The sequence below is a fragment of the Ochotona curzoniae genome, unplaced genomic scaffold, assembly GCF_017591425.1.
Source record: "Ochotona curzoniae isolate NIBS_2020 unplaced genomic scaffold, NIBS_Ocur_1.0 contig_2692, whole genome shotgun sequence".
Lineage (NCBI taxonomy): Eukaryota > Metazoa > Chordata > Mammalia > Lagomorpha > Ochotonidae > Ochotona > Ochotona curzoniae.
Window position 1 is genome coordinate 17,771,357 of NW_024465556.1, and position 26,733 is coordinate 17,798,089.

Genomic DNA, 26,733 nt, shown 5'->3' on the forward strand with positions numbered 1-26,733 from the left:
CTTTGTACCCCATGGCCAAGTCTCCCCAGCCCCCGGAGCCCGTCTCTACTCTGCCTTCCACTTCTACGTGGTCATCTCTGTCAGATTCCACACAGGAATGAGATCAAAGGGCGTATTTCTGTTCTTGGCTCATGTCACTTAACATGATGTTCTCCAGGTTTATCCACGTTGCCACAAATAACAGAATTTCCCTGTCTTTTTGAGGTTGACCAGTATTCCACTGTAATTACAGCACATTTAAAAAACATTTTATTTTTATATTTGTTTTATATTCACAACATTTAGGTTATTTCCATATCTTGGCCATGCAAATAATGATGTAAGTTATGGGAGTGCTAGTATTTCCTCAACTCCCCGATTTTTTCTTTTTAAAGATTTATGTGAAAGGCAGATTTTACAGCGAGAGGATAGAGAAGGTCTTTCATCTGCTGGTTCACTCTCCAAACAACTCAATGGCCAGCAATGAGCTGATCTGACACTGGGAGCCAGGAACTTCCTGTAGGTCTCCCACATGGGTGCAGGGTCCCAAGGCTGTAGGTTTCCCAGACTACAAGCAGGGAGCTGGATGGGAAGTGGAGCAACCAGGACAACAACCAGTGCTCATATGGGATGCTGGTGCTTATGAGAGGAGGGTTAGCCTGTTGAGCCACGGCACTGGCCCCCAGCTCATCTGACAAGTATTTCTGGTGACTCCACATGGAAAAGACAAAGAAACCCAGTCTTTATGTGGTTACTGATTCTGGAATCAGACTGTACACCTTACAGGCCGTTCTGGCAGCTCTGTGGACACACTCCTGGCAGGGACAAAGGGCATCCTGCTGCAGTGATTTTCCAGGGTGTGTATGTGAGAGAGAAGAGAAAGAGAAAAAGGGAGGGAGGGAGGGAGGGAGGGAGACCGAGTCTGCCTCCCAGGGGACAACAGCAATGCCCAGGGTCATTTCCAGTTGTCATGACTGAGAGGTAAGCGGTGCCTAGCACCTAATGAGTACAGGCCATGATGCCTCCCAGTGCCAGCAGTGGAGGTTAATGTTACAGTGGTGCAGGTTCAGCTATTGCCATGACACTAGCATCCCATATCCAAGCGCTGGTCCAAGTCCTGGCTGACATGCTTGGGAAAAAGTGGAAGATGGCCATAAATCCATCCACACAGGAGACCCAGATGGGAGTTCCTGGTTTTTAGCTTCAGCCTGGCCCCACCTGATGTGGACATTTTGGGAGTGAACCAGCAGATGGAAGATCTTTCTGTCTCTCTTCCTTCTTGATTACTCTGCTTTTAAACAAAACGAAAAATGCCTACCATGCACAAGAAGGGTCCTCATATAAGAAACAATTGAGGGGGCCAGTGAATGAGCTGAATGGGCTAATCCTCCACCCTGTGGCACTGGCATTGTATATGGGCACTGGTTCATATCCCAGGTGCTCCACTTCTGATTCAGTTCGCTGCCTATGGCCTGCGAAAGCAGCAAAGGATGGCCTAGCTCCTTGGGACCCTACACCCATGTGGGAGACCCAAGGAAGCTTCCAGCTCCTGGCTTTGGATCAGCTCAGCTCTGGCCATGTAGCTATCTGGGGAGTGAACCAGCAGAAAGAAGACCTTCTCTTTATTTCTCCTTCTCTTTGTAAATTTGCCCTTCAAATAAAATAAGATAATTAAATCTGGTGGGGGAAAAAAAAAGAAAGAAAGAAAAGAGGGCCTTGGTGTGGTAGCCCAGTAGCTGAAGCCTTGCCTTGAATACGCTGGGATCCCACATGAGTGCCATTTTGTATCCTTGCTGCTCCACTTCCCATCCAGCTCCCTGTCCAAGGCCTTGGGACTCTGTACCTGCATGGGAGACCTGGAAGCTCCTGGCTCCTGGCTTTAAATAAGCTCAGCTCTGGCCACTGCAGCCACCTGGGGAGTGAACCAGTGGATGGAAGATCTTTCTCCCCGTCTCTCCTTCTTTCTGTATATCTACCTTTCCAATAAAAATAGATAAATCTTAAAAAAAAAAAAAAAAGATTTGGCTTCAGAGGTCAGTAATGTTGAAGTTGAGGAAACTGGTCTTGGGAATGAAGGTGCTGCCATCGGGCACTACCAGGTGTTTTGGGCTGGGTGGCCTGGATTTCTCATTATCTTTCTCAAAAGTCTGATTCTGGGGCCCCAGCCAGAGTCAAACGGGTCCTCCTGGGCCCCCAGAGGCTGAGCCTCGGGCCTAGCCACAGGACACGGCTCGTGAGTGGGCCAAAGAGACTCACGGACTGAACTGCAGAGGCGACGTTCCACAGAAGTGTATAATTAGAACAGAGCCAGGCTAGCAGGGAGAGTCTTCTGGCCAAAAATGGCAAAAGTGCGAAGTGTCCCAGCAGAGCCAGGCCAAGCCCACTGGTACAGTCCCCACCCCCCCACCCTAGGCTCCGGGAGCCATCACCTCCTCCTCCCTCCCACAGCCTGGTCCTCCCCTGCTGGCACTGGAATCCATCTCCCCACTTGAGCATTTTTTTCCTGAGGCTGAAGCATCTGAAGCCGATCAGCAAACATTGGCCTCTCGGGGTTGAGAAATTCTATGCGCAGGCTGCACGCCCCCACTCTTCAGAAGTGGGGAGACAGCGGGAGCAGCCACACAAGCCAGCTATGCTACAGGCAAGACCATCACACCCAGGCTGTGGGGATGGCACCCTCAGAGGAGCAGGGCTGGGGGAAGTAGGGGGAGTGAGGTAGGAAAGGCAGGCCCCATGAACACCAGAGATCTGTGTCATAATAAACAGGCATGGGAAGTTGGGAAGTGATCTGCCAGAGGAGTGAGGCTGGGTGCAGCAGTCAAGACACCAGGGAGCTGGCATTGTGGGGCAGCAAGTTAAGCCCCTTGCAGTGCCAACATCCCATATGGGCACCAGTTCAAGTCCAGGCTGCTCTGCTTCTTTCTTTTTAAGTTTTCTTGTTTGTTTGTTTTTTAATTGGAAAGTCAGGTATACAGAGAGGAAGAGAGGTAGAGAGGAAGATCTTCTGCCTGCTGATTCACCCCTTCAAGAGGCCGCAAACGGCTATATCTGAGCCGATCTGAAGGCAGGAGCCTGGAGCTTCTTCTGGGTCTCCCTTATGGGTGCAGGGTCCCAAGGCTTTGGGCCGTCCTCAACTGCTTTCCCAGGCCATAAATAGGGAGCTGGATGGGAAGCTGGGCTGCTGGGGTATGAACCAGCGCCCATATGGGATCTTGGTGCGTGAAAGGTGAGGACTTAGCCACTTGGTTACCTCACCAGTTCCACTGCTACACTTCTAATCCAGCTCCCTGCTAATGTGCTTGGGAAAGCTGAAGATGGCCCAAGTGCTTGGGCCCCTGCTCCCACATGGAAGGCCCGGAAGAAGCTCCTGGCCTTTGGCTTCAGTCTGGCCCAGCCCTGGCCACTGAAGCCATTTGGGGAGTGCACAAGCAGATGGAAGATCTCTCTCATTCCGTCTCCCCTTTCTCTGTAACTTTGCCTTTCAAATAAATAAAATAAATATTTTTTAAAATATTTCTTTATTTTTATTGGAAAGGCAGATATACAGAGAGGAGGAGAGACAGAGAAGATCTTCTGTCTGATGATTCACTCCCCAAGCAGCTGCAACAACTGGAGCTGAGCCAATCCAAAGTCAGGAGCCAGGAACTTCTTCTGGGTCTCCCACATGGGTGCAGGATCCCAAGGCTTTGGGCCGTCCTTGACTGCTTTCCCAGGCCACAAGCAGGGAGCTAGATGGGAAGCGGGGCTACCGGGATTAGAACCAGCGCCCATATGGGGTACCGGTGCGTTCAAGGTGAGAACTTTAACTGCTATGCTATTGCGCCAGGCCCAATAAAATAAATTTTAAAACAAAATAAAATGAGACTAGGTGAGGAAATAGAGGTGGAAGGCTCCCCAGGAGGCATCCCAGTTGGATTATTTTCCTAGAATTTGACACCATTTAGGAATAGAAATCACAGTTTCTCTATCTTTGAATACCCTAAGCCTTCAACCCAGTAACTTGCACCTATTAGAATTTAAGGAGAGAAAGCAGGGGGAGAGGGCCCCTGGTTATGCTCATTTCAAGCTAGTGCAACAAGCAGCTATGCTGGGGGGGAAGGAATGAATGAAATTCATAAGAGCTTAAAAAGATAAAAAGATCTGGGAGTGTAGCAGTTGTAACTTCTATCACTCCTGGAACACAGCCTTCACCCAGCTCTACAGAGCTTGTCCAACCCGAGTTCTTCTGATCTTCCCCAAAGATGATCTGAACAGGCCCGGTGTTGGCCCCCTACGGGGGCCGAGACTCACTTCAATCCTAAACTACACAGCCGCACCTGAACAACGGTGCCTTCATCTCACCTGGCATCGGCCTCGCTGTAGTACTCTCTCGCCACGATGTCTTCAAATAGCTCCCCGCCAGTGACGCTGTAACCAACAGAAAAGGAGGATCAGGGGAGGCTGGGCCCCTCGGCTGGTGTCCAACAGTGATGGAGTCGCAAGGAATAGAGAGAAATGTCAACTTCAAAAAGTTTATGGAAAAACAGAAATAAAAGATTAGTTGAGGGGCTGCTGTTTGGCCCGGCATTCAAGTGCTCGTATCCTACACTGCTTCTATTCCCAGCTCCACCTCCTGATGTCAGCTTCCTGCTGATGTGCTGGGAGGCAGCAGGAATGGGCCACATGGTTGGATTCCTACCATCCACATGGGACACCTAGATTGGGTTTCTTGCTCCCCCGCTTTGGCCACAGTGCGGGGTCATGGGAGACATCTAGGGAATGAACCAGCGGATGGGGGCACACTCTTTCTGTCTCTCAGATAAATTTAAATAATTAAAAATTTACAAAAAGTGATATATTTTGTTTGGTCCAAAAAAAAAAAATTGAAAGTCATGCCCAGTTTTATCACAGTGTGATTTTACATGAACTGGGTGAATCCATCAATGGCACGGGACTACTTCTTGGGGTATCACAAGCCCTCCCTTCCTGCGGTTCTCGGTTTCTAGAACCCACAGATAAGCTAATAATGTAGGGTTGGAGATAAAATAACTGACCTACCCAGAAAGTCAGAGCTTTCACACCAACAGGAGCACTAAAAATAGAGCAGTCCAGGCAGGGCAGACCTCGTACTGAAGCTGAAGGCTAATGAGATCAAGGACACAGAGACCCCATCCCGAGGAGACTCGGGGCTGGAGGGGTGGGGATGGAGAGGGGGGCAGCAAGACATCTCCAGGCCTGAAGAGCCTCTAGTAAGATATAAGGTCACAATTCACAGTACAGGTGAGACCCGAGAGCCTGCATCCCAACTAATAAAACTACCTTCTCTCTCCTGGAATTTTCAAACTCACACAGAGCTGTGTTTTATTCCTTCAGGAAGGACAGCAAGAGAGGTGGAGGGGTGGAGGGGTGGAGGGGTGGATCAAAAAAGTTTTGGAGTCCTGTGGGAGACTGGAGAGAGCACAGCAGCCTCTGCCCCATCACCTCCAGGCACAGAACAGAAGCCTCAGTAGAGACTGCAGACCCCCGGCAGGCCTCCACCCCAGCCTCCGTCCCAGCCAGCAGGAAAGAAAGGCCACCCGGGCCCTCAGACATGGCACTTACAGGTCGAACACGAGGTAGTGAAACCCTTCTTCAGAAATACTGTCATGGAGGCGCACTGCAAGAGAGGAGATGGGGACAGAGATTAGCAAAGAGAAGAAATATGGAAACCCTACTCTTCTCTCCAGCAACCCAGTTCCAGGTTATGTCACCATGGAGTCAAAGAGTGCACCCTCAAAACTCCACAGGTGACTGATGCCATAGCTAGGAGCTCTGGGGCTCAAGAGCCAAGGCGCAGCACCATCTGGGGGATGTGATGTCTGCATCCCTCAGCAGAAGGCCTTGGGTTCTAGTCTCAGCTCTGCCGTCACTTCCAGCTTCCTGCTCCCGCACATCCTGGAAGGCAGCAGAGATGGCTCAACAGCACCTACAGACCGAGTTCCAGCTTCCTGGCTTTGGCTTGGCCCAGTTACGACTGTTGAAGGCATTTGGGAAGTGAAACAGTAGATGGGAGATATTTTTTTTTAAACTCTCTCTCCCCTCAAGACCTTTCAAATAAAAACAATAGTAATAATTTTTAAAATGAAAAATAAAGTCAATCTGGAGAAAAGCAGGACCCTTCCCAGAGAGACTAGAGCCAGAGAAGGTGGCCCTGGGATCTGATGCATGATGGTTAGCCACAGGGAGATCCCATTCATGCCCTCGAAGGCGGGGGGGGGGGGGGGGCAGGGAACGAAGAATGCCAAAATGGGAAACTGAGGGCCCTTTCTGAGGAGCAAATGGCAAGAGCAGAACAAAGAGGAAGAAGAAGGTGGGGGAGGCCAAGGCCGGCAGGAAGCACAGAGAACCAACCAACATTCAGGAGCTCAGCAAACCACTTATCCATTCAGGCGATGAGGGCAAGGGCAGGTTCTAGAACGCTTTCTACCGGCTAGGCTTTGTCTTAGGCTCCTGGTGTACATTATTCATCCCACAGCACTGTCCAACAGCCGACTGCATCCTGGACCTGATGCTAGGTGGAAGGACCCTGGGGGATAGAGGATATGGTGCTTCCCTTTGAAGAGTTGACTATTATTTATGTATTAATAAGGAATTTATTTGCTTGTAAATCAGGGTTGCATAGGCGGAGGGAGAAACAGAGAGAGAGATAAGACATCTTTCACATACTGGTTCACTCCCCAGATGGCTGCAATGGCCAGGGCGAGGTCAGGAGCTTCTTCTGGTCTCCCATGGGGGAAGCAAGTGCCCATGCACTTGTGCCATCCAACACTGCTTTTGCCAGGCTATTAGCAGGTAGCTGGAGGGGAAGTGGAGCAGCCAGGACTGAACTGGTGCCAACTGCTGCTGTTGGTGGCTTCACCTGCTACACCATTTCACTGGGCCCTGACTACATTTTTTTTCAATCACCCTGAGATGAATGTGGCTCCCACTTCTCCGAGGACACTGGAGGTTCTGAGCCAGAAAGTCTCTGCCTTAGAAGGTCGAAGAGTTTCTAAGTGCTGCGTTCAGATGTCAGACCAGGGCTCTGTGAGAGCAAGACTGCTCCACATCACTGCTCGCAGTGAGATGTGAGTCAGCCTACACACCTACGTACCACAGCAAGGGGGCCTAGGAGATGTACACACAACATCAGCAACAGCCTCCTCCTGGGAGGAGACGAGCACAATCCACCAACCGAGAGAAATGACCCGTGACATCCCTACCTCCATGCCAGGGTCTGCCAAACTCTCCTCTCCAAGCTTCTCCCCACAGACACCTTTAGGTCAAAGGTCAAACCTTGAGTACCATCCAGATGCAAACAGGACTCGCCCTCTTCCCAGTGCCCATCCTTCCCCTCTCCTGAACTCTCTGTCTTCCAGAAAGCTCAACTTCCATTGGACCTTTGCTCCTACCCTCAGCGGATACAGGAGCACCTCAGGAATGCCTGGAGGGCTTGGGTACAGTGAAGTCCACTGTATATCTTCCTAGGTAGGCCCAGGGCTGCATCCATCTTCAGGTTCAGAGCTCTCCTTTGGAGCTGAAGCCCTTCTCCAACTCCACTCCCCACCAAACAAGATCAGACAGCATACAAAATGCCTGACCCAGCCACCCCCTATTCCCAGCCGGCTGTTCTCCTCACTTGGCAAAGGAGGGCCCAGAGGCTGCCCAGAGCTGGGCTAGGGCCTGCTGCTGCTGCGTTGCCACCGGCACACAACACAGTCCACCTCACTCGATCAGCTCTGGTTCTCAACCCTAGAGTCCCACCCCAACCAATTTACAAAAGCAATCACAGGCAGGTGGAACTTTCAATCTCCTTTCTCTTCCAGCTGCTCTTGCCTAGACTTAGGCAAACGAGCTTAGGCCTCCATGGGCCGAGAGAGGAGGCTTTAAGGATAGGACGCAGGAGCGAAGGAGCAACAGCCAGACCCCTGTTGCCCTCGTGTCCAATGAATCCAGGTCCACTGACTTGTGTCTCCTCGCAGTCTGACCACCCCCTCCTGACTTACGCTTCTCAGGCTCAGCAGGTGCCTCTTTCTGAGTCCTGCTGCGGCTGCTGCTCCCTCGCCTCTTAAAGGACTTTCCATTTAATTAAAAATTTGCTATTAAAAAGCATTAAAGTGTGTAACACAAATAATCCCCTGGAAATCAGCTGTCCCAGAAGCCAAAGACTGGCTTCATTAGGGAGGTGACTAACAGCCGTGGCATGGTGAACTGACAGGACAGCAGGTAGCACACTTAAAACCACTCCAGGGCAGTGCAGCTGCTGGCTCCACCTGGCTCTGTCTGGCTTTTCAGCCCTGTCTCACCTGGACCCCATCCCTCTGCCAAGCTGCCAGCCAGATACAGCATGACTGGGAATGCAACAAGAGGTACAGGTACCCACTCCACGCCCCAGACAACACAGCCACTGCATTCCCTCGCCCTTCTCCAGAGAGGCCACACACAGAGCCCAAGTGGGAGGAAGCCAGAGAGGGGAAACTGGAAGAGCGGGAGTAGCAGAGGAAGCTAATCCTTCCAGGCTACCCAGCCAAGGGAAGGGCTTTGATGTGGGCCCAGAGCAAGGCACCCGAGCCACCACCGGCCAAGACAAGGAAGGGGTGTGCATCTGAACATGACCACGGCTATCTTTTTTGTTTTAACTTGTAAAGAAAATGAACAGCAAGCGGAGGACAAGAGGAGATACCTGACTTTGCTGTTGTCCTGTTTGCCTCATGTGCAGGGTCACAACTGACAAGAAATGTCCCTGCCTGGCAGGAGAAGAACCTGAAAGAGGCTCTATAAGAAACATGTCCAGAACTGGGACTTGAAGTCCAGACGAGCCGACATCCCAACTGCTCACACTGCTCACTCAGCGGTGAGCCACTTTCTCCAGGCTCTTAAGCAAAGGAGCTCTCTGGGGCCCCAGCAGCAGCCCTGGCCACCATGACTGCCGAGACAGTGTCTATTAAGTAGCTCCCCAGACACTGGCTAGGAGCCTGGCCCTGCCACCACGGACTTGAGACCAGTGGCTGCACAAGTACATCACCATGCACCACTGGTGTTGAAGCAGACAGCAAGAGAACCAGAGAAGCATGAGATAAAATAATCTGACATAGTGAAGAATCTGGCATGAAGGCTGCAGACGGGAAGATCCAGGAAAAGGAGTAGTAAGCATTTGCTGCATGTTGGCGTTACGCCTAATTATTGTTCCTTAAAAACCGGGGAAGAAAAAGGGCTTGCCAAAACACCAAAGTACCTTTTTTGATATTTCATACCTTCAAAGTCAAGCTTAAATGCCATGGTTCTTTCTAGTTCTTAAAAAAAAAAAAAAGAAAGAAAGAAAGAAAGAAAACCACCCAACAACATTTTAACCAACAGAGAAAAGCACACACACACACACAAAATTGTCACTGTTAACACCACCATGGGGCAATAACCCAGGGAAGTTTGTGGGGCCTGAGTCTGTTGTCCCGCTCCCACCCCCAGGAGCCTGCTATGCCAGGTCCTCAAACTCTCCTCCCACCTTTCTGCCACACTTAATGTTGGCTGAATACCTGCTAGCCAAGGTGAAGGGCAGCCTGGTTTGAACAGCAGAGTCAGGGCTGAGGTCTCAGACCTAACACTTTGGAGACGGCATCTTCAACTATCTTGCCAAACCCTCCTACAACAATCTCACCGAGGGGTCCGGATGACAAGATGAGTCCAATAACTCACCGACAGTCTCAGCTACCAACCAGGAAATCCCAAAGTAAAGCCTCCGGTCTATGCCTCTACAGCCACAAACCTTGTCCTCTCTGAGAAGGGACCTTGGACTACAGGCCAGCAGTGGCAGCATCACCTGGAGATCCAATGACTCAGAATCTGAATTTTGACACACTCCCTGGCTGATTCACCAGCACATAAAAGTTTGAAAAGTGCTGCTCTAAACCACAATGCTAGACTGTGATCGAAACTGCTGGGGCCGCTCAGCACGAAAGAAGACAGACTCTATTCATTAGAGGAATTGAGAGCAGGGAGCCAGTGGATCCCAGGCAGGAGGCACTCAGCTCAGTCAGCGATGCTGCTCGCTCCTCGCCTCGTCCAGGGCTACTCTGAATTTAGCCAAGTGCCTCACACCCAACAGGCACTTGTCTGATTGCTCTTCAGCCATCAACTTTACTTTTTTTTTTTTTTTTTGAGCAGTCTTTGGTGCCTAGCAAAAACTGAGTGAAGAATGCAGAGTTCCCACATACCCACCCTATAGCCACTGTCCACACACACACACAGCCTCCCCTACTGTCAACATCCCACACCAGCGTGGTACCTTGACAAGGATGAGAGCTTACACTGACACAGCATCATTACCCAAATCTCACAGCTTACAACAGGGTTCAACAGGATTTTAACATCTGTGACAGAATAGCTATTAGCACGGGGGTGGGGGGGAAGCCAACTAAAACAGGGGTGGGGGGCTGGCTTCTGGCACCAAGTAACCTTCCAAATTCAAGCGCCCCCAAGTCTGACAGTAACCAGAGCTTGACAAGATGTTCTCCGTTCTCTGCTCCCTTCCTAATGAATGTGCCATTCTAGGTCTGATCTCCTCTTAGGATGGAGTTAACGAACCCAGAGCCAAAGGGGCCACAGCTTTGAAAAGATGGAGCAGGAGGAGAGGGATAGTGAATTAGGGCAACAAAATTGCCTCCTCTTCTGCCACCAGCCAGGCCCGGAACCATGGCAACCCCCACCTCCTGCACCCACAGCTTTGCCACATCTCTAAGAGCCCTGGTTCCCACCAGAGCCAGAGAGCCCGGCCAGCCAGCATTTCCAGCACACAGTCTGGCTTGCCCTTCCCTCTGCTTGCCCCAGCCCAATGTCCTTTAGGACCTGGGGGAGGTCACAAAACAGCAGCCCAGTTCTAGGTGTCTCAATAAAAGTGACTATGCCATGTCTGGCCTTTCCCAGGTCTTTCTAGCTTTCCAACAACACAAAAGGTTGGGTTAGATGGTCCCTTATCTGCCTTTATGCTGAGCTGGGAAAAAGAAAAGGTTATCACATTAAGCCCAAGAAGTCAGGAAGTTTACATTTCACCCTAGAAATACGTTCTCTTAAGGCAGGGCTTTTCCAGCTGGAACCCCATTTGTGTCCTTCCTGTTCCTGTCTTCATTCGACTCTGATCTCTTGGTCAGCTGCAGCTCCGTGGCAGGTGATGCAAGCACGGTCCTGCCTCCAGCATCATCATCCCTTTACACCTTGCTCGCCCCCTTAAGGACAACTCGTTGCTGTTGTCTGTCGTTCACAAGAGGCGTAAAGGAAGGAGGTTTGTCTTCAGACCCTGACACCTGGGGCTGGCATGCCAGAATGGTTTTGTGCTGGTGAGTGTTCTTTGTGTTCCCCCACATGCTTTTTTTTCTCACAGTTCTGGGGTTTCTGGTCAGATGTCAGAAGCTCACAAAGCCTACAGGGCAGCCAGGTAGGCAAGCATGGGACAATAGGGAGTGGCAGGCCAGCAGCCAGTACAACAAAGGGGGCAACCACCGATGCTGGGCAGGCACAGGAGTGGCTCAGCAGAGCTGAGCCTTGAGAGCTGAAAAGGCTGCGAAACAGATTTTTTTTTTTTCCAAAACGAGAAATCTCAGTTGCAAATATTGGCAAATAATAAAAATATTTTTAGACCACTGAGTCAGCCAAACCAAACATGCCTGAATCTGTGACTGTCGTTCTAGGTGTTTCTCTCAATTGGCTCTCTCCTACTGAAGGCAACCTGTTGGCTCCCACTGTGCTGTTTTCAGGTGAAGAGACCACCCAGGATCAGCAGTTCTAGAGCCAGGACCTGCCAGCTGAGAAGTGCTGGATGGCTCTGGGGAGCGCCCTGCACCGGGCAGAGCAGAGCGCTGGCTGTGCCAATCTGCTCTGGCTGGAATCCAAGCCGCTGATTGCGATCTGTAAAGCCCTGCACGGCTGTAGTTCTGGTTGCCTCCAGACTGCTCCTCTGCCCATGGGCTGGAGTAGGTAAGAGCTCATGGCCAAGGTCCCAGCCCCAGAGCTGGCAAGCTAGAGGCTGGGGGACCCTAGAAGGCGCAGCAAGCTCCAGCAAGTCGCCAGGCTGTCGTGGCGGCCGGCAAAGCAGAGCGAGGCAGCCTCCGGGGCACTGTGGGAACCCTGATATTTAGGCCATGCCCGAGGCGCATGGGACATGTGCTGCCTTTTGTGATGACTCAGGGCTTTCAGGGAAAACCTAGGAGATGCTCCCTGCTCTGTCTCAAAGCAGCACTGGGGATTTTGCTCAGACACTGCAGCGAGCAGCTTCTGTCCCTTCTGCGAGGAACACCAGATCAGAGCCAATGCTTTTGGCAAAGACGCCTGCCACAGAACAATGTCAAAACCAAGCTGCAGTGGGCTGGGGCAGGCAAACCTCCCCAAGCTTTAGAACAACCAACAATGTGCTCTTGTCCCCCAGTCAGGGTGGGAGCAGGGAGAAATCCTTTTCATTTCTTTTTCCTTCCCCATCTGAGTGGCTCCTGTCACCCCTTCTCCAGAGAAGCCGGGCAGGCAGGCAGCTCACTCTCCTGGCTCTGGGCAGTGCAATCAGGAACACCATGGAAACCCCAAGAGGATGCGCGACACCGCACCGGGAACAAAAGTCTTTCAGGTTCAGAAACAGAATCTTGACCCTTTCACAGTGGCATGACTAGCACTCCTGGAGAGGGAGGGCACTGGCAGGCCTCTAGCCTGGAACTCACACATTGCGGACTGTGGACTTGAGCCCAAAGGAGGCAGGAAAATGAAGAAAGTAAGTGTGAAACCCACTCGGACGCCTCCTGTCCCTAAGCTGGAATGTGCTAGAATTCAGAGACACAGCTGCTGCCCCAGACAGACATGACTCCACACACAAAAAGAGCAGGCGTCTGTTCCATCCACCCTCTGTAGTATACCTACAGAATACTCTGTGGGTGTGGAGAGGGGAGCGTGGGGGCTGCACTCACCGATGTTGGGATGTTTCAGAAGTCGGCATATCCGGGCCTCACGTTCTAGCTTCTGGTGATCTAAAAGTAGGAGACAGGGAACAAAAGCCATCAACCATCCACTTGATTTGTGGTCAGCTGGCACTCCACAATCTTTCAATTGTTAGACACTAACCCTGTGCTTCCAGAAAATTTGCTTCCTGGATGCAGTGATTCTGAGCACTTTTTCCAGATATAAGGACAAATTCTGAGGGGTTGAGCACCTCAACTGGTGTCAGAACTGGGTTTGAAACCCAGCTAAGCTGTATGTAGCCTAACACAGGACCATGAAAATGCTGGCAGCCTTGCCAGTATCCTCTCCTCTGGCCCTCAAAGCAGCCCTAAAAAATAACCTTGACTACTAAGGTGTGGGTGATGAAGAGGACGGTGTATAGAACAGACATCTGTGGAGAGCTTGCTTTTGCATCAGGCAGACATATCTTTTAACAACTGTATGAGATAGGCACGATCCTGACTCCCACGAAATGAAACCAGGACACACATCCTGCCTCTCTGCATGAGCCTCTTGGCCACCTACCACCAGCGAGGGCTCTAACTTCTTTGCCTTTGGGCTCTGGAATTATGCTGGGTTTTAATGCAGTGACCAGAATCTGTGCTACCCCAGGTCTACAGTGAGGCACTCCAGGGGTCAGTTCCTTCCTCAGGAAAGTGGAGCTCCAGGAAGTAGAAAGAGAGGACGTTACTCAAACCCAGAGGCCAGGAAGCCTTCCCTGTTCTCCAGCCCCGCCTCTCCTGGCTGGAAACTTGCCCAAAGTCACCTTCTTCAGCTGAGTCCTCCCTGGGGTGGCTTGCCCTCCAATCACTCTCCGATATCCCACCATTTCCCCTGACCTTCACATTATATTCCACCAGTTGTCTTTTGGTCATAAACTTATTAAGGCACAGGGGGCTGGCAAGAGGGGCTTTCTAAACCAGTACTTTGGTAGAATTCCTTCTACAAACAGGGGCTTAATTAGGGCTTATCTGTAACAGCAGTGGTAAGGATCACTCTCATTCACTAAGCATTTCCTATATCCAGGCAGAGGCAAGAATCTTCCTATTTCACCTTCACTAGAGGCTGCAGAGCTGGGGTCTCATTAGCTCTATTACAACACAAACCAGCAAACTGAGGTTGAAGAAAAGCAGCCGGCACACAGTAACATGGATGGGAGGTGGATGCAGGGGGTCTGGGCCTGGAGTCCTCTCTCTCAACCACCGTGCTATGGTAAGCAGATAAAGAAAAGCAAGACTGTCAATTAGGACTCCAGGCTTGGGGCAGGGTGGGGAAGGCGCAGAATCCATCTATTGCATCCTGACCTCTCCAGACCCAGCCAGGGTTTCTTCATGCACATCTGCCAAGAGACCCCTGGCTTCCTTGTCAGTGCTTTCTCCACACCCCCTACACCTTGCTCCATAAAGCCTCCCACGGTCCTCACAATAACCCAAAATGCTACAATCATTTCCATTTCACAGATGGAGAGCTGTAAAATGAGGCCCAGAGAAGTGAATAACTTGTTGGAGGATCCACAGCAGAAAAGGGACAGCACTGGGACTCAAACCTTGACCCGTGAGTCTGAGATAATGCAGGGATTTCAAATGAGAAAGAACTTGCAAGTATCGTTTTCTCCAAGCACCCGAAGCTTGGTCCTAAACTCTCCCTCTAGCGACAGCTCTTTGTGGAAGGAGGTGGGGACGGCAGAGATTAGTTCCTGCGGCCCAGCTAATCCATCGCAGCTGCCCGGGGATCTGGGTCAGCCTTTCTTCCTTTTCTTCCATGTGGGTCCATGACCACTGACTGGGATGCAGCCAGAAGAACCCCAGGGAACCCCAGCTCCCATACTGCCTTGTATCCTTCAGTCTCAGACACAGGGATGTGGCCAGGGACCTCCAGAAGCTGGGGCACTGGATGAAGCAGCTATCACTTTGCCTGGTGGGTGGGAGGCTTGCTTTTTCCAGATCTGGCCAGATGTCAGGCAGCCCCGGTTTTCTCCTAGCCCCTGGGGCTAAAGATGCAGGGGTTGTGCTAGGCTGGACCATACTGCAGCTTACTTGCTGGCAGGGTCTAACTGTCCACCTCGCTACTCTCACCACACAGTTCTTGGGCTCAGTTGCCCAGGCAGGTGCAAAACAGCATCTTGCAATGCAGACATGGCAGCTGAAGGGAAGGCCCAGAGATTAATGTTTATCTCCTTCCTTAAGTCTCTTACTGGCTAATGGTTACAGTCCCACAACAGCAACAACAGCACTAAAAATAAGGACACTCTGGCTTTTCCAGTGGCTTGGAGTAGAGAGAAGAGAGACATGGTCTCAGGCTCCTGCTCCTCGAAGGAGCTACCCAAAGTCCAGAGTGCCTCATTAGTCACCGACTTCAACCCTAACTCCAAGGATCTGGGACCCCAAATCCCAGACAAGGTCCACATCTTCAGTGAACTTGGGAGCTGCGCCTTGGTTCTTGCTCTGATTCTCAGCCATGCGGCACAGCAATTAACATATCAGCGTTGGAGTCAGATAGCCCCAGACGGAGTCCAGTTCTGCCACATCCAGCAAGTTATTAAACACACCTGAGCCGCATTCATCATTTAAAAAAGTATTTTACTGGGTTCCAGGTTGCAACAAGCACTGCTGATGGAGCTGCCGGGGCGAGAGTAGGAAAAGAAACAGACAACAGTGCCTGCCCTCAGGGAGCTAGTCGGGCCACAAGCAAGGAGGGGACAACAGGAGGCGGAAAATCAGGCAGGGCAGGAAGGGCCTGGGAACTGACAAAGCGAGGATGGGGAAGACCCCAGCAAGGAGGCAATAATTGACTCTCACCTGCAAAGAGTGAGCACATGAGCCAGGTGCAGATCTCAGGCCAAGAATCTCCACAGTTTCAACAGAGACAGCAAGAGCTGAGGCTGAATGAAGTAATGTGGACACAGGGCTTTGCATGCTGCCCGGCACACACCAAGAGCCTCCTTTCCGAGGGCTCCCATCAGGTGAAACAAACAAGGTGTCCTGGGCTGAGCCCCAGGGACATCAAGAGAGACAGACATGCTCTCTCCTCCGCCTGAGCACATGCAGTCTCCAATGCCCTTTTAGAGGTGTCCAGGCTGATGAGGTCCTTCGTGGCCAGACCCAGTGTGAGCGAGACACTCCAGCCCTGCCTTATGGGACCCACCCGTGTCTGCAGCTGGCAGGTGAAGGTGAGCCACAGGAGCTCCTCAGAGGGAAGACAGCCCTAGGGGACCCACCCACAGGGATCCCTCCTCTTCCTCAGCCTGGCTGGCAGCGGCGCTCTACCATGAGAAGCTCTCTGCTCAATGAGCCGTGTGGTTTCTGCCAACCAATCTCGATCCCAGCCTCCCAGGCCACGCACAGGCGGGCTGCCACCCCAGTCTCTCCAGCTGTTGTCTCCTGTCTCGGTCCTCCAGGCTTCCTGTGCTGTAGTCACCTCTGGGGCTGGTCCACGGCTGGGAACAGAGTGCTTCATTCCAGCAGCAGCCACATGTAATAGCACGGAGAGCATCCTTCTTAGGGGTAAGGGCATCCGCTAGGAACACAGCATCCATCATCCCAAAGCAGGCCACTGACCTGGCTGGGTCCTCAAGACTAGGAATAGGCTCAGCATCCTAGGCCTCTTCCGTAAAGACTCTGCTACTTTGAGTAACCACTAGGGAGCAGCTTGGACCTTCCAAGACAGACCCTCCTCCCACCCACCTTTCTACCAGCTTGTCCCCACCCCCTCCCACAGCCCAGCCCCCCCTTCCTGTTCGACAACAGCCACTTCCCGCTTTTGCACAGGGCCACTTCCTGCCCGCCTGTGTGCTACTGCCATGGAGACCCACCCTGCCGGCCCTCAGCCCAGTTCCAACCACAGCCCTCTCTGCAAGGTTCCCCCACCACCCCTACCCCACCCCCCAAGAGCAGAGGTGGCAACAGGAGCAGAAAGCAGAAAGCAGCCTGATCAAGGTCCTGCTCTGGCTTTCCCCACTCCACGTGGGCCCTTTCTCTATGATCCATCCAAGTTGGAGCTGGGCCCTGGGAAACAGGCATCCCTGGAAGCCTTGCTGCTCCCACCTGCCTCCCCAGTGCCTCAAGGTTTGGTCCAGGATGCTGCAATTTTACAGGAAGGGCGGTGGAGAAGGACCAGCCGCACCACAGGAGGCAGAAAGAGGAAGCAGATAGTCAGCTGACAGCAACAGTGTGCAGCCAAGGGGCACATGCAGCCCTTGAGCCCCCTCCGTCCCCATAAGAGGAGCCTACTCCAAGGGCACTTCCTCCCACCACAGGTGGGGGACAGAGATGGCCAGTCACTGGCCAAGCGAGCCACGCTAGGACTCTGCCCGGCTCCAATTCAAACACACCCTCCACTTTGCCAGGGATATTTGTGCAGGTCTGTGCCTGGAGTCCCTGGCAGTCCTCACAAGATGACTCCTGCAGCCCCTTGGATTTGAGACATCTGATGGGGGGGAGGACTCCATTCTATTGCCCTCACCTCTTGCCAAAGGAGCAGAGGCCCTGACTGCCCTCCTTGGGCAGCACTCTGAAGAGCAGAAACAAGGACATCACGGGGATTTGGTATCACCATCTACCTTCCCCAGCTGCTTCTGAATGCCCCTGAGCCTTGGCCATGGACTAGTGGGACTCTCAAGCCACAGTCCCATTGACCTTGCCCTGACACCACGATGCCACATCCCTTCCTCTTTCAGTCTCACTTGAAAGGTGCAAAGTCTCCAACTAAGAGCAGAGTGTATCCACCAACTAAGAGGCCATCGCTTCTAATTCTTTCACACCCCAACACCTGGGGATGAGCTGAGGGCTTTGAAGACATGGAGACAAGGACTGAATCATACATACCCGACTCCCTTATCTAGCATAACCCCACTTTCTCTTCAGTCTCAACTCTGGCAGCTGGACCCCCACCATGGCCTTGGGGTATTAGGACAGGGGAAGCTTTAGCTAAGAAGGGAAAGTAGAAGGGGCCAAGAAGTATCCCAAAGCTCAAGACTCACAAACTAGCTTTGATGGAGAGAATCCCCCAGGAGGGTCACTAGCACAATCTCAAAAAGGCAAGGTTCTGCTTGTGGACACTCGGGCCACTCTCAAGGGCCAGAACAGGGTCACTGTTAAGCTCTTGGTGCCCCCGGCAGGGCTCCTGGTGCCTGTAGCCTTTGCCCACTGTTTTGGTGACATTTCCTTCATGGTAACCAGCCCCAAGTAAAACATCCCAGGAAGCAGCCCCTAAAAATAGCTCCTCCCAGGGCAGCAGCAAGCAGGGCGGGGGGAGGGGAGAGAGAGGGAGGAGAAAAGAGGGGAGCAGATGGGAAGCTGCTGCTGCTACTGATAGGGCCCAGGAAGTAGAGATGGTGTTGGGGGGGAGTGGCTGGAAATCTCCCCAACACCAAACCCGCAAAGATGGGTACAGACAAGAGTGGGACCTTGGCCAGCGACAAGGAGGGATTTGCTGCAGCAGGCTGATGATGGTGTGGAGCCTGGATGGAGAAGGGTGGAGTGACACGCCATGGCTCATCATGGGAACAGAATAGCCAGAATCCAGGTTTCAAAGGGAACAGCTCCGGTGGGGAGAGAAGTGCTGAGGTCTGAGCGTGTTGCACTCCTGGGCAAACTGAAAGCTCGAAACCAAAAACACAAAATCCTCAAACCAGTATTATGGGCCTCTCTTTCCCCATTGGTCCTGAGGCAAATCTGTCTAGGCACAGGCAAATGACTAAGGCCCTCTGCAGAGAGCACTTAAGAGGTGCAAAGTACCCATCTCTTCCTGTCACCACCCTTTTGGCACCCATGGGATCAGGCCCTTGTCAGCCTGCCAAGGCTGTACCGAGAGCCACAAGCACAGAGAGACAGGGGCAGGAACTGGCCACACCCACCCTCCCCTTCCCCATCTCCAGCCTAGGCCACTCACCTCTATGGCTTCAGCACAGCCTCTGACAAAGGGACCAGAGTAAGCAGCAGCAAGAAAACAGGGGCATCTCCTACAGCATGGGGCCACCTCCCAACCTTTGGCGTGGCACCACTCACACAACTCCCCTCCTCTCCCCCTCCCGGCGCCACCCCAGGGCAGGGTGATGGGCCAGTATCATGGGACTTGGACTCCCATCACTGATTGCACGATGACACTGACCCAGCAGAAGCCTTGGCACAGAGGAGACGTCTCCACCCTGCTTCCTCATCCTCTTGGGCAGAGAAATCAGAGAGTTCAATCACTAAATGCAGGATGCCCATTTCTCTGCTAACAGGAATTAGCCTGCTTCATCCTCAGGGGGAAAACAGTTCTGCACAGTGAAGCGTCCCTTCAACGCCTCCTTGAAGCCCAGCACTGCAGGGCCGTGGAGCTTCTCTTCCTTCTGCCCTGCCCTCCATGGCTGCCTCCCTCTCCCTCCTCCCCCCTCCCATCACTCAGATCCTTAACAGGAAAGTCTCACTTGGAGATACCACAGGGGACACAAATGTCATGGGGGCTACTCAGGCCAACACCAAGGGGTGGGGCCTTGCAGCTGGCACCATCCAGAGGGATCCCATTTCAATCTCCAGGGCCAGCTGGACTCAGACAGGGACAGCCTTCACCCTGCTGGTGGCCAACAGGCCACAACACCAGCCACTCAGCCTGCCACAGCTTTGGACACAGATACCCCAACCTGGGGGCACAGAATATAAAGCCTGTAGCCACAGTGGGCCACATACCAGCAGAGACCCCAACCTGGAGAAGGCTGAACTGAGTGCGTCTGGTGAATCCCAGGGAACGTACCAAGAGCTATTGCTGATTCGAGAGGACATTTCTTAAAGAGTGGTTCATGGACCACCCACACAGAATTTCTTGGAGCACATGCTAAAAATGTAGATTCTAGGGCCCTACCCTAGACTTTCTGAAACAGAATCTCAGGGGACAGAGCCCAGGAATCTGCATTTTTCAACTAGCACCTGAGTTCTGACAGACACTGCCCAGAGGAAGTCTCAGCAGTGTCCCCATAAGGTCATTAGTGACACAGGAAGAAACATAAGCTACATCAACTTCCTCCATCTCCCACCCTGCCTGTGCCCCACACACAGCTCTTTATCATCTGTCCTCTCCTCCTGGAGCCCCAGAAGGCCTGCTACCTGGCTCCCTGGATCCAAAAGGGAGAACCCAAGCAAGCACTGAGATCCAAGGGCTCCAGCAACTTGATTCTGAGTTTCCTGAGACCCAAAACCCACAGGAAGCATAACTGGTTCCACAGTCCTCTTAACCCATCATTTCTGCGTATCTGCTTAGTCTGCATCAAGGACACAGAGCACAGAAGTCAAGAAACAGACAGGACCCCTCCCCTCACTGGAAAGCTTCTGCTCACATTCTGCTTTCACAGACATTTCGTCGCATGGGGTACACAGATTAAATAAATAAATGAATACGACACCTGTTATCACAGATTTCATAACAGCTTCTGATAGCATCTCTCAGCAAGGCCAAGGGCATCTTCCCCATATCCATCTTAGTGAAAGTATCTGGGATCCAGACAAATGGCCCAAATGCAGAGGTTTCTTAGGATGTGAATTGTTCCAAGGATACATCCTAAACTGTGTAGAAGAAAGGGGGCATTTGTCCTTCAGCGGCAGCAATACACAGAAGACACTTTGGATACAAGCAAAGAGAAGAGGATCTGAAATGTTATACTCCATGAGGTGAAAATTTGTATGCATATGAATAAAGATAAGAAGGGAATATGAGATTTAAAAATAAAAATAAAAAAAGACATAAGGACTCAGGCTCTTTGGTGGGGGGGCTCTTAAGTCTTAAAATAACAACTTATTGCCATCACCTGGCCCACCAACTCCTGCACCCAAACCTACTTTAAATGCCTCCTTCGGCCTGGTGGAGCCGAGCTGGGAACCATGGGCCCCGTAAGAGGCCAAACGCCACACCTAAGGCTGTTCTGAAGCAACTGGGGTGACGCGACTCAATTCTCGGTGACTAGGCAGCCAGCCAGGGGCCAGCCAGACCCGCGGACAAAGACAGTTGGCGTTCATCACCCATCCGTGTGAATTCCGTACCTCGTGATCTGGTTACCACTGCGGGGGCTTTGGATACCACAATGACAAGAGAACAACCCAAAAGAAGACTCCCCAGTGGGATCTGAGCTTCAGGAAGACAGAGGAGTGGTCTCTGCCTCTGCCTCCCAGGCCAGCTCACCACAGACACTTAGGAGAAAGCTCTAGATGCTTTTCTCTTCTTTGGGCTTGCAGCACAGAGAATCACACAGAAGGCAAGCAGGGGTACCCGGCAAACACAGCAAGCCCTTCCAGACCTTCATAGGTGACCCTGGTGGGTCCATGACATTCCCAGACACAGAAATCCAACACCTGCGGAGCCCGAGACAGACAGCGGCGAGTGAAACCCAGTCCCAGCCGCTGCACCTTTATAAAATATACAGCGTAAACTGAGAGGTTGCAGACAAGCCACGGCCTTCGCTCCTTAACCCTACGGAGAACCTGCCCAGGAGGGACCTCGGCCACCCACTTACACCCCCCCAGGCCTGCCCCTAAAAACTCCATCTCCAAGGCAACACCCTCCCACTCTGCCACCTCGAAACAGGACCAGCGCTCAGAAATCTCCGACCCCGATCTGCCAAGACTAGGCCTCAGCCATAAAGTTAACCTGGCACCCACACTACACCACAGAGCCTCCGTCTTGGCATAACTTCAGGAGGGGGAGCTGCTGTCTGCAGCATATGATTTTACACAATGATCCTCTTCTCGAGGAAAAAAAAATCAAAGGGAAATTAAATCCCATCTTGTTGGGGCCAGGAAATAAAGATACCAGTGGGGGAAAGACAGGACAAGGTTGAAAGGAGGCAAGGAAGGGAAGAGGACATTGCCACAAATGTCACCAGGTCAGGAAGTTCAGGCAGGTAAGGAAGGAGCAGCCAGCAAAAGCCCAAGACCAAGGCAGACAGCTGCAAGGTGTCCCACCCCAGCTAGTCTCACACCCCAGAACCTGGCTCCCAGCTGTCTCTCCTCCCTCTTCCTGGGTCAGAGGACACTGGTGAGATGGGGAAAGCAAAGCATTGCATCACCAACTGGAGACAGCAGACACCTGTCTCCTTGCTGAGGCACCCAGGCCTAGGCCATTGTGGACACAGAGAGAATCCATCCTCAGACTGAATCATCCTCTCGCACCTTGCCACGCCGGCCAGCAGATGTCTACCAGCCCCCTGCCCCAGGGGAAGAGGGCATCTGACCACCCACACATCTCTATAGCAACCACTGCCTTGGACTCAAGGTACGCAGAGTGAAAGAAAATAAACAAGTCAGCCTTCCAGCCAAGGTACACATGGAGAGCAAGAGCTAGGGACTGGGTAGGAGGCAGCAAAAACCTTGCTGGTGGGATGGAGAAAGACTCCCTAGCCAATGGGCAGCCAGGACCCTGCTAAACAGGTTCTAGAACACCTGCCAACATGTCAGAAGTCCCCCCACCACTACCCCCGCCACCTGCCCGTCATCCCTGTGGAATTTCATGGTGCTTGGGACAGCTTTTGCCCCCAAGGTGTCCATGCCATTACTCGCCAAAGCCCACATGCTCCCCAGAGCAGTCTGTCCTGGCTAATGTACTGGTAGTATCCTTGTGCCCAGCCCTGATTTCTTCCTGAGTCTCCAGACCTCTGTCACTCAGCTGCACCCTGCAGCTCTGCAGGACCTGACCTGCGAGCTCACTGGCTCTGTTCACACAGCACTTGACACACTGCTGGGTCTACACCTATCAGGTGAGGTAAGCTTGGCAAGCACCCAACACAAGGTTCAGAGAGCATCCGTTTGAGGTGTGAGAGATGGGTCCTGACCCTCCCAGCCTCGAGTACTAAGGAGGAGTTCACAGGTGAGGTTCCAAGGCCTGGGTAAGTATAGCTCTGGCCCAGACCAGGCCACTGGGATTTGCAGACCATGAACCATCATCACCCTCCACTCTGGACAGACTACATCTGCTTGCTGCACCACCAACTTTGTAATTTGATCAAAAAAGCAATCAAGTTCATCTGGCAGGATTTGTTCCCGAGAAGCCCTCGCCAGTCGCAGCCTCCCCTGATGTTTACAGATTTCCTTCCCTTGGGAGTCTGTTCTGCCGCCTGGTGGGCAGGGGAGGCTGGGTTTGTCAGCACTGCTCACTTACTGCATTTCTATCTGAAGTCACCATGGGGGCACGGGGACCAGGCCAGGCCTGCAGTGACCACTACCACCTCAAAGACAGAGGCCACACGTGCCCATCTCCTTCAAGCCTACAGGGACCATGGTCCTGCTGACACCTCATCTTTCCTACCCTGAGCACTCCCAGCTCCGCAATGCAACAACTTGCTTCGAAGTCCACCCACCCTGAAACTCCAACTCTTTTCCAAGCACTATCATACACAACCCCCAGCACTTTGGGGGGTCAGCTTCTCTGAGGAGTCCCATCCCTCAGGCAGCCCCTTAGGGAGAGGCCAAACTGGAGGGACACTCACCTCGGGCAGACAGCTTCTTGGTGTTGATGATTTTGGCTGCATACTCTTGCGTGGAGGTTTTCTTCACACACCTGCGGACCACAGAGAAAGCACCCCTGGAGGGAGAAGAGGGAAAGAACTGGGACACGGAACAGCGCAGTGTGACACGGACATACTTCAGACCTCTAGCCACACTCACCCCCCAGCTCAGCGACCATGGCGTGACACTCAACAGATGTGGGTGGCAGGCCACCTTGCTCCCACGCCTCCTCCAGCCCTGGGCAAGGCAACAGCCTCAGCCTGGGGCTGCCCATCAGGAGCAGGTGGGCGATGCTTAAGCACACACCTGCTGCATCTCCCCCACAGCCCTGCGTCCTAGCTCAGGGAACAGAGCTCGTCTCAGGAGCCAGAGTTGAACGTAGGTAAGAGGAGACCAAACACAGGGTACACTCGGGGAGAAACCCCCCTCAGCCATGGGGGACAGTGGGGGTCAGCTGCCCCTCCACACACATGCACGCACAGGCACAGCCAGCTTCACCCCACCGCATCCCGGCTCAACTGACAGCAGAGAGAGGGCACAGAGAGGAGGCTGACATCAATAGCGCCCTTTCCCCGGGATATTTTCCTGTACGTCCCCCCGGCAAACGGGAGCTTGCACTCTCGGGGGCTCTAGAAACGTCTGGGGTGGGAGTGGGAAGGGCGGGGGCTGCAGTAGCCGGGCTTGGCACCGCGGGTGTGAGTGTATGCTTGTGTGTTGGGGGGGGGCCGGGGCTGCTGCAGCGGCCAGCTCAGTGCAGAGGGGAGGGGGATGCTGCGGCTGCGGCGCGCGGCTCCTAGGACCACTGCAGGGGTGGGGGGAGGGGCCGGGGGTGCTGCAGCGCTGCCCAGCAGTGGTGTTGGGATCCTGGAAGCAACATTAGCAGGGGTCGGTGGTGGAGGAAAAGCGGGGTGGGGGTGGGGGGCGGGGCCGTCTACCAAACATCACCTCCCCCCCCGCACCCCCACTGCCCGGCACCGCAGCCAGTCTGAAGCTGCAGGGCTGGGGAGGGTCCCGAGTACCAGGCGCGTGGGACGTGGGGACAGGGTGCAGAGTGAGCTCTGGAACAGAGTGGGGAGGGGGTGGCGAGCAGGAGGAGTCGGGGGAAGGGTGCAAGAGGGGCGGGGCTGGAGGGCGCCCAGGGGCGCTCTGGGGGCTGCAGTCCCCGTGGCAGAGCGGGGTGCAGCAGCCCGGGCAGCTGCTGCCGGGCGCAGTGGGGGCTGCGGGGCACGGAGCGGGGGACGCGAGGGGCCCCGCAGGCAGCAGGCGGGAAAGGCTGGGGGTGGGGCGGGCCGAGGGGGGCGCTGCAGCGGCCGGTGCAGGGCCGGGGGGCGGGGCGAGGAGCCGCATAGCGCCCGGCGGCGGGGGGCAGGGTGGGGGGCCGCGGCGGGCGGCGGCGGGCGGGCGGGCCGTACTTGCCGAGCTCCTCGAAGAGCTGGTAGTCGTCGGTGAAGCGGGTGCAGGTGGCGGTGGTGGCCATGCTGGCGGGCGGGCGGACGCGGCGGTGCAGCCCGCGCCGACGTCGGTGCACAGTCACCGCCGCCCGGCCGAGGGAGCAAGAGGAGGAGACGGGGCTGAGCCCGGCAGCACCGCGAGACTTTACCGGGGAGAGAGGAGAGAGAGAGAGAGAAAGAGAGAGAGAGGAGAGGGAGGGAGGGAGGGACACCCCCGCGCCCGCCCGCCCCGCCTCCAGCCTCGCCGGCCCCCCGCCCGGCCTCCGGACCGCCCCCGGGGAGGGGCCTCCAGCCGGCTGCCCCGCCCTGTCCGGGAGCCGCCCCGGCTGGGCCGGGCGTGCAGGGGAGCCTGGGGGAGGAGGGTCCCAGCTCCTGGCCGCCCGCCTGGGCCGGCCGAGCTAAAGGGTTGGCGACCAGGAGACTCGACCCGGAGCGCACGCTGCAAGGGATCGTGAATGCGTGGGCAAGGGTATGCGTGTTAGGAGCGGTGTGAGCGTCTGCACCATCCAGCTCTCTGGAGAGGCCCCACAGACGGGTCCCAAGGCAACCCCCCCCCCCCCGGCCTCTGCGCTGCTCACACCAAGTGGAAAGCGGGCCAAGGTCAAGGAGCCCGAGTCACGCTGCACACTCGGGAGGCGTCCCCAGCTGGTGCAGAGCCGGCTGCGAACAGCCTGACCTCGTGGAGCTGACAGTCTAGGCTTGGACAAGCAGGGCCCTCATTAGGAAGACTCTCACCGGGCACGGTTGCATCGAGGCAGAGCAGGCTAGGGCCAAGGATACAGGTGGGGCGGTGCCTTCCTGCACTAGACCTTAGAAATGAGAGAATGTTCTTTTTCAGGTTGGTAGGGTGAAAAGGGACGGACGGGGTGGGAATGATTTGCGAATAATGCTTCCTGCTTGGGGACTGGGGGAACGGTGGAGAAAGCACTCCCTCCTGCCCCCCTGTACTTTTTATTTTGTGGTTCCTAATTTTTTTTTTTTGGTCAGGATAGATTTTCTGGTATGAGAGACAGGTAGAACTAGAGCGTAGACACCTACAGAGTGAACTTGGGTCAGACCACCTGGCTTGGACTTGTGGGCTGTCCAGTTGTATGACCTTGGGCAAGTCACTTAAGCTTTCTGTATCTGTTCACCTTATCTGAAATTGGAAATAATAATAGTATTCACCTCACAGCGTTATGAGCATTAAATGAGCTAAACCACATAAAGCACTGAGAATAGTACCAGTTACCTAAATAGAACTGTGTCTGCTGTTGTAATTTGTTTAATATTTGTTTCTCACTAAATTATAGGCTCCAATAGGGCAAGGCCTCTGTCTCCTTTGCTCACCACCACATACTCAGCCCCAGAATCTCAGTAAATATTTGTAGAAGGGCAAAGGAAAATAGCATCTCTTCTAATGTTCCTAACCACGACAGGTTGGTGGGACGAAGCCATGTACCTGTCTCCCTGGAGAAGAAATAGGCTGCAAAGCTTCCCACCCTGCCGGGGATAGCTGAGCTATACCCCCAAGTCCAGGGCCAGCCCAACTGGGCAGACTGGAGCTCAGCCAGCTGTGGCGGCTCAGTCTTGATTACAGCAGGACGCCCACTGGGAGTCAGGCCTCCCATTGTCTGCAGGCTGGCTCTGCTGGGAGGAGGCAGCGGAGAGGCGCCCCGGCCTGCAGAGCTACCTCCCGGAGGGAGGGGTGGAGCAAAGCTCCGGGTAGGCTCTGTCCTCTCCTTATCCAACAGTCCTGGGTGCTGCTCTGAGAACCCGACTGCCCAGGAGGGGCGAGCAGGGGAGAGTGGAGCCCAGGAGGAGATTTGTTTCAGAGTGCCAGGGAGGAGGAGAGAGAAGATGGAGGGAAGAGAGCACGCTGCCTC

At 53.8% G+C, this 26,733-nt stretch overlaps 1 protein-coding gene across 22 annotated transcripts in view; it reads right to left on the reverse strand.

Annotated features, from left to right (window-relative positions):
- The window catches only part of CAMK2G (calcium/calmodulin dependent protein kinase II gamma), a 54,161-nt gene extending 29,119 nt beyond the window's left edge, over positions 1-25,042 (reverse strand). For 19 of the 22 annotated variants that reach the window (XM_040975986.1, XM_040975976.1, XM_040975981.1 and 16 more), the window contains exons 1-5: positions 24,830-25,042; positions 23,399-23,493; positions 12,918-12,977; positions 5,560-5,614; positions 4,321-4,386 (exon numbers count right to left, since the gene is read on the reverse strand). In XM_040975986.1, coding sequence (XP_040831920.1) covers positions 4,321-4,386; positions 5,560-5,614; positions 12,918-12,977; positions 23,399-23,493; positions 24,830-24,894 — 341 coding nt within the window. In that variant the 5' untranslated portion in view covers positions 24,895-25,042. The remainder of the gene's footprint in view (positions 1-4,320; positions 4,387-5,559; positions 5,615-12,917; positions 12,978-23,398; positions 23,494-24,829) is intronic. The other 3 variants (XM_040975987.1, XM_040975984.1, XM_040975969.1) reach the window with 1 other exon arrangement.
- Between the last annotated feature and the right edge of the window lie 1,691 nt (positions 25,043-26,733).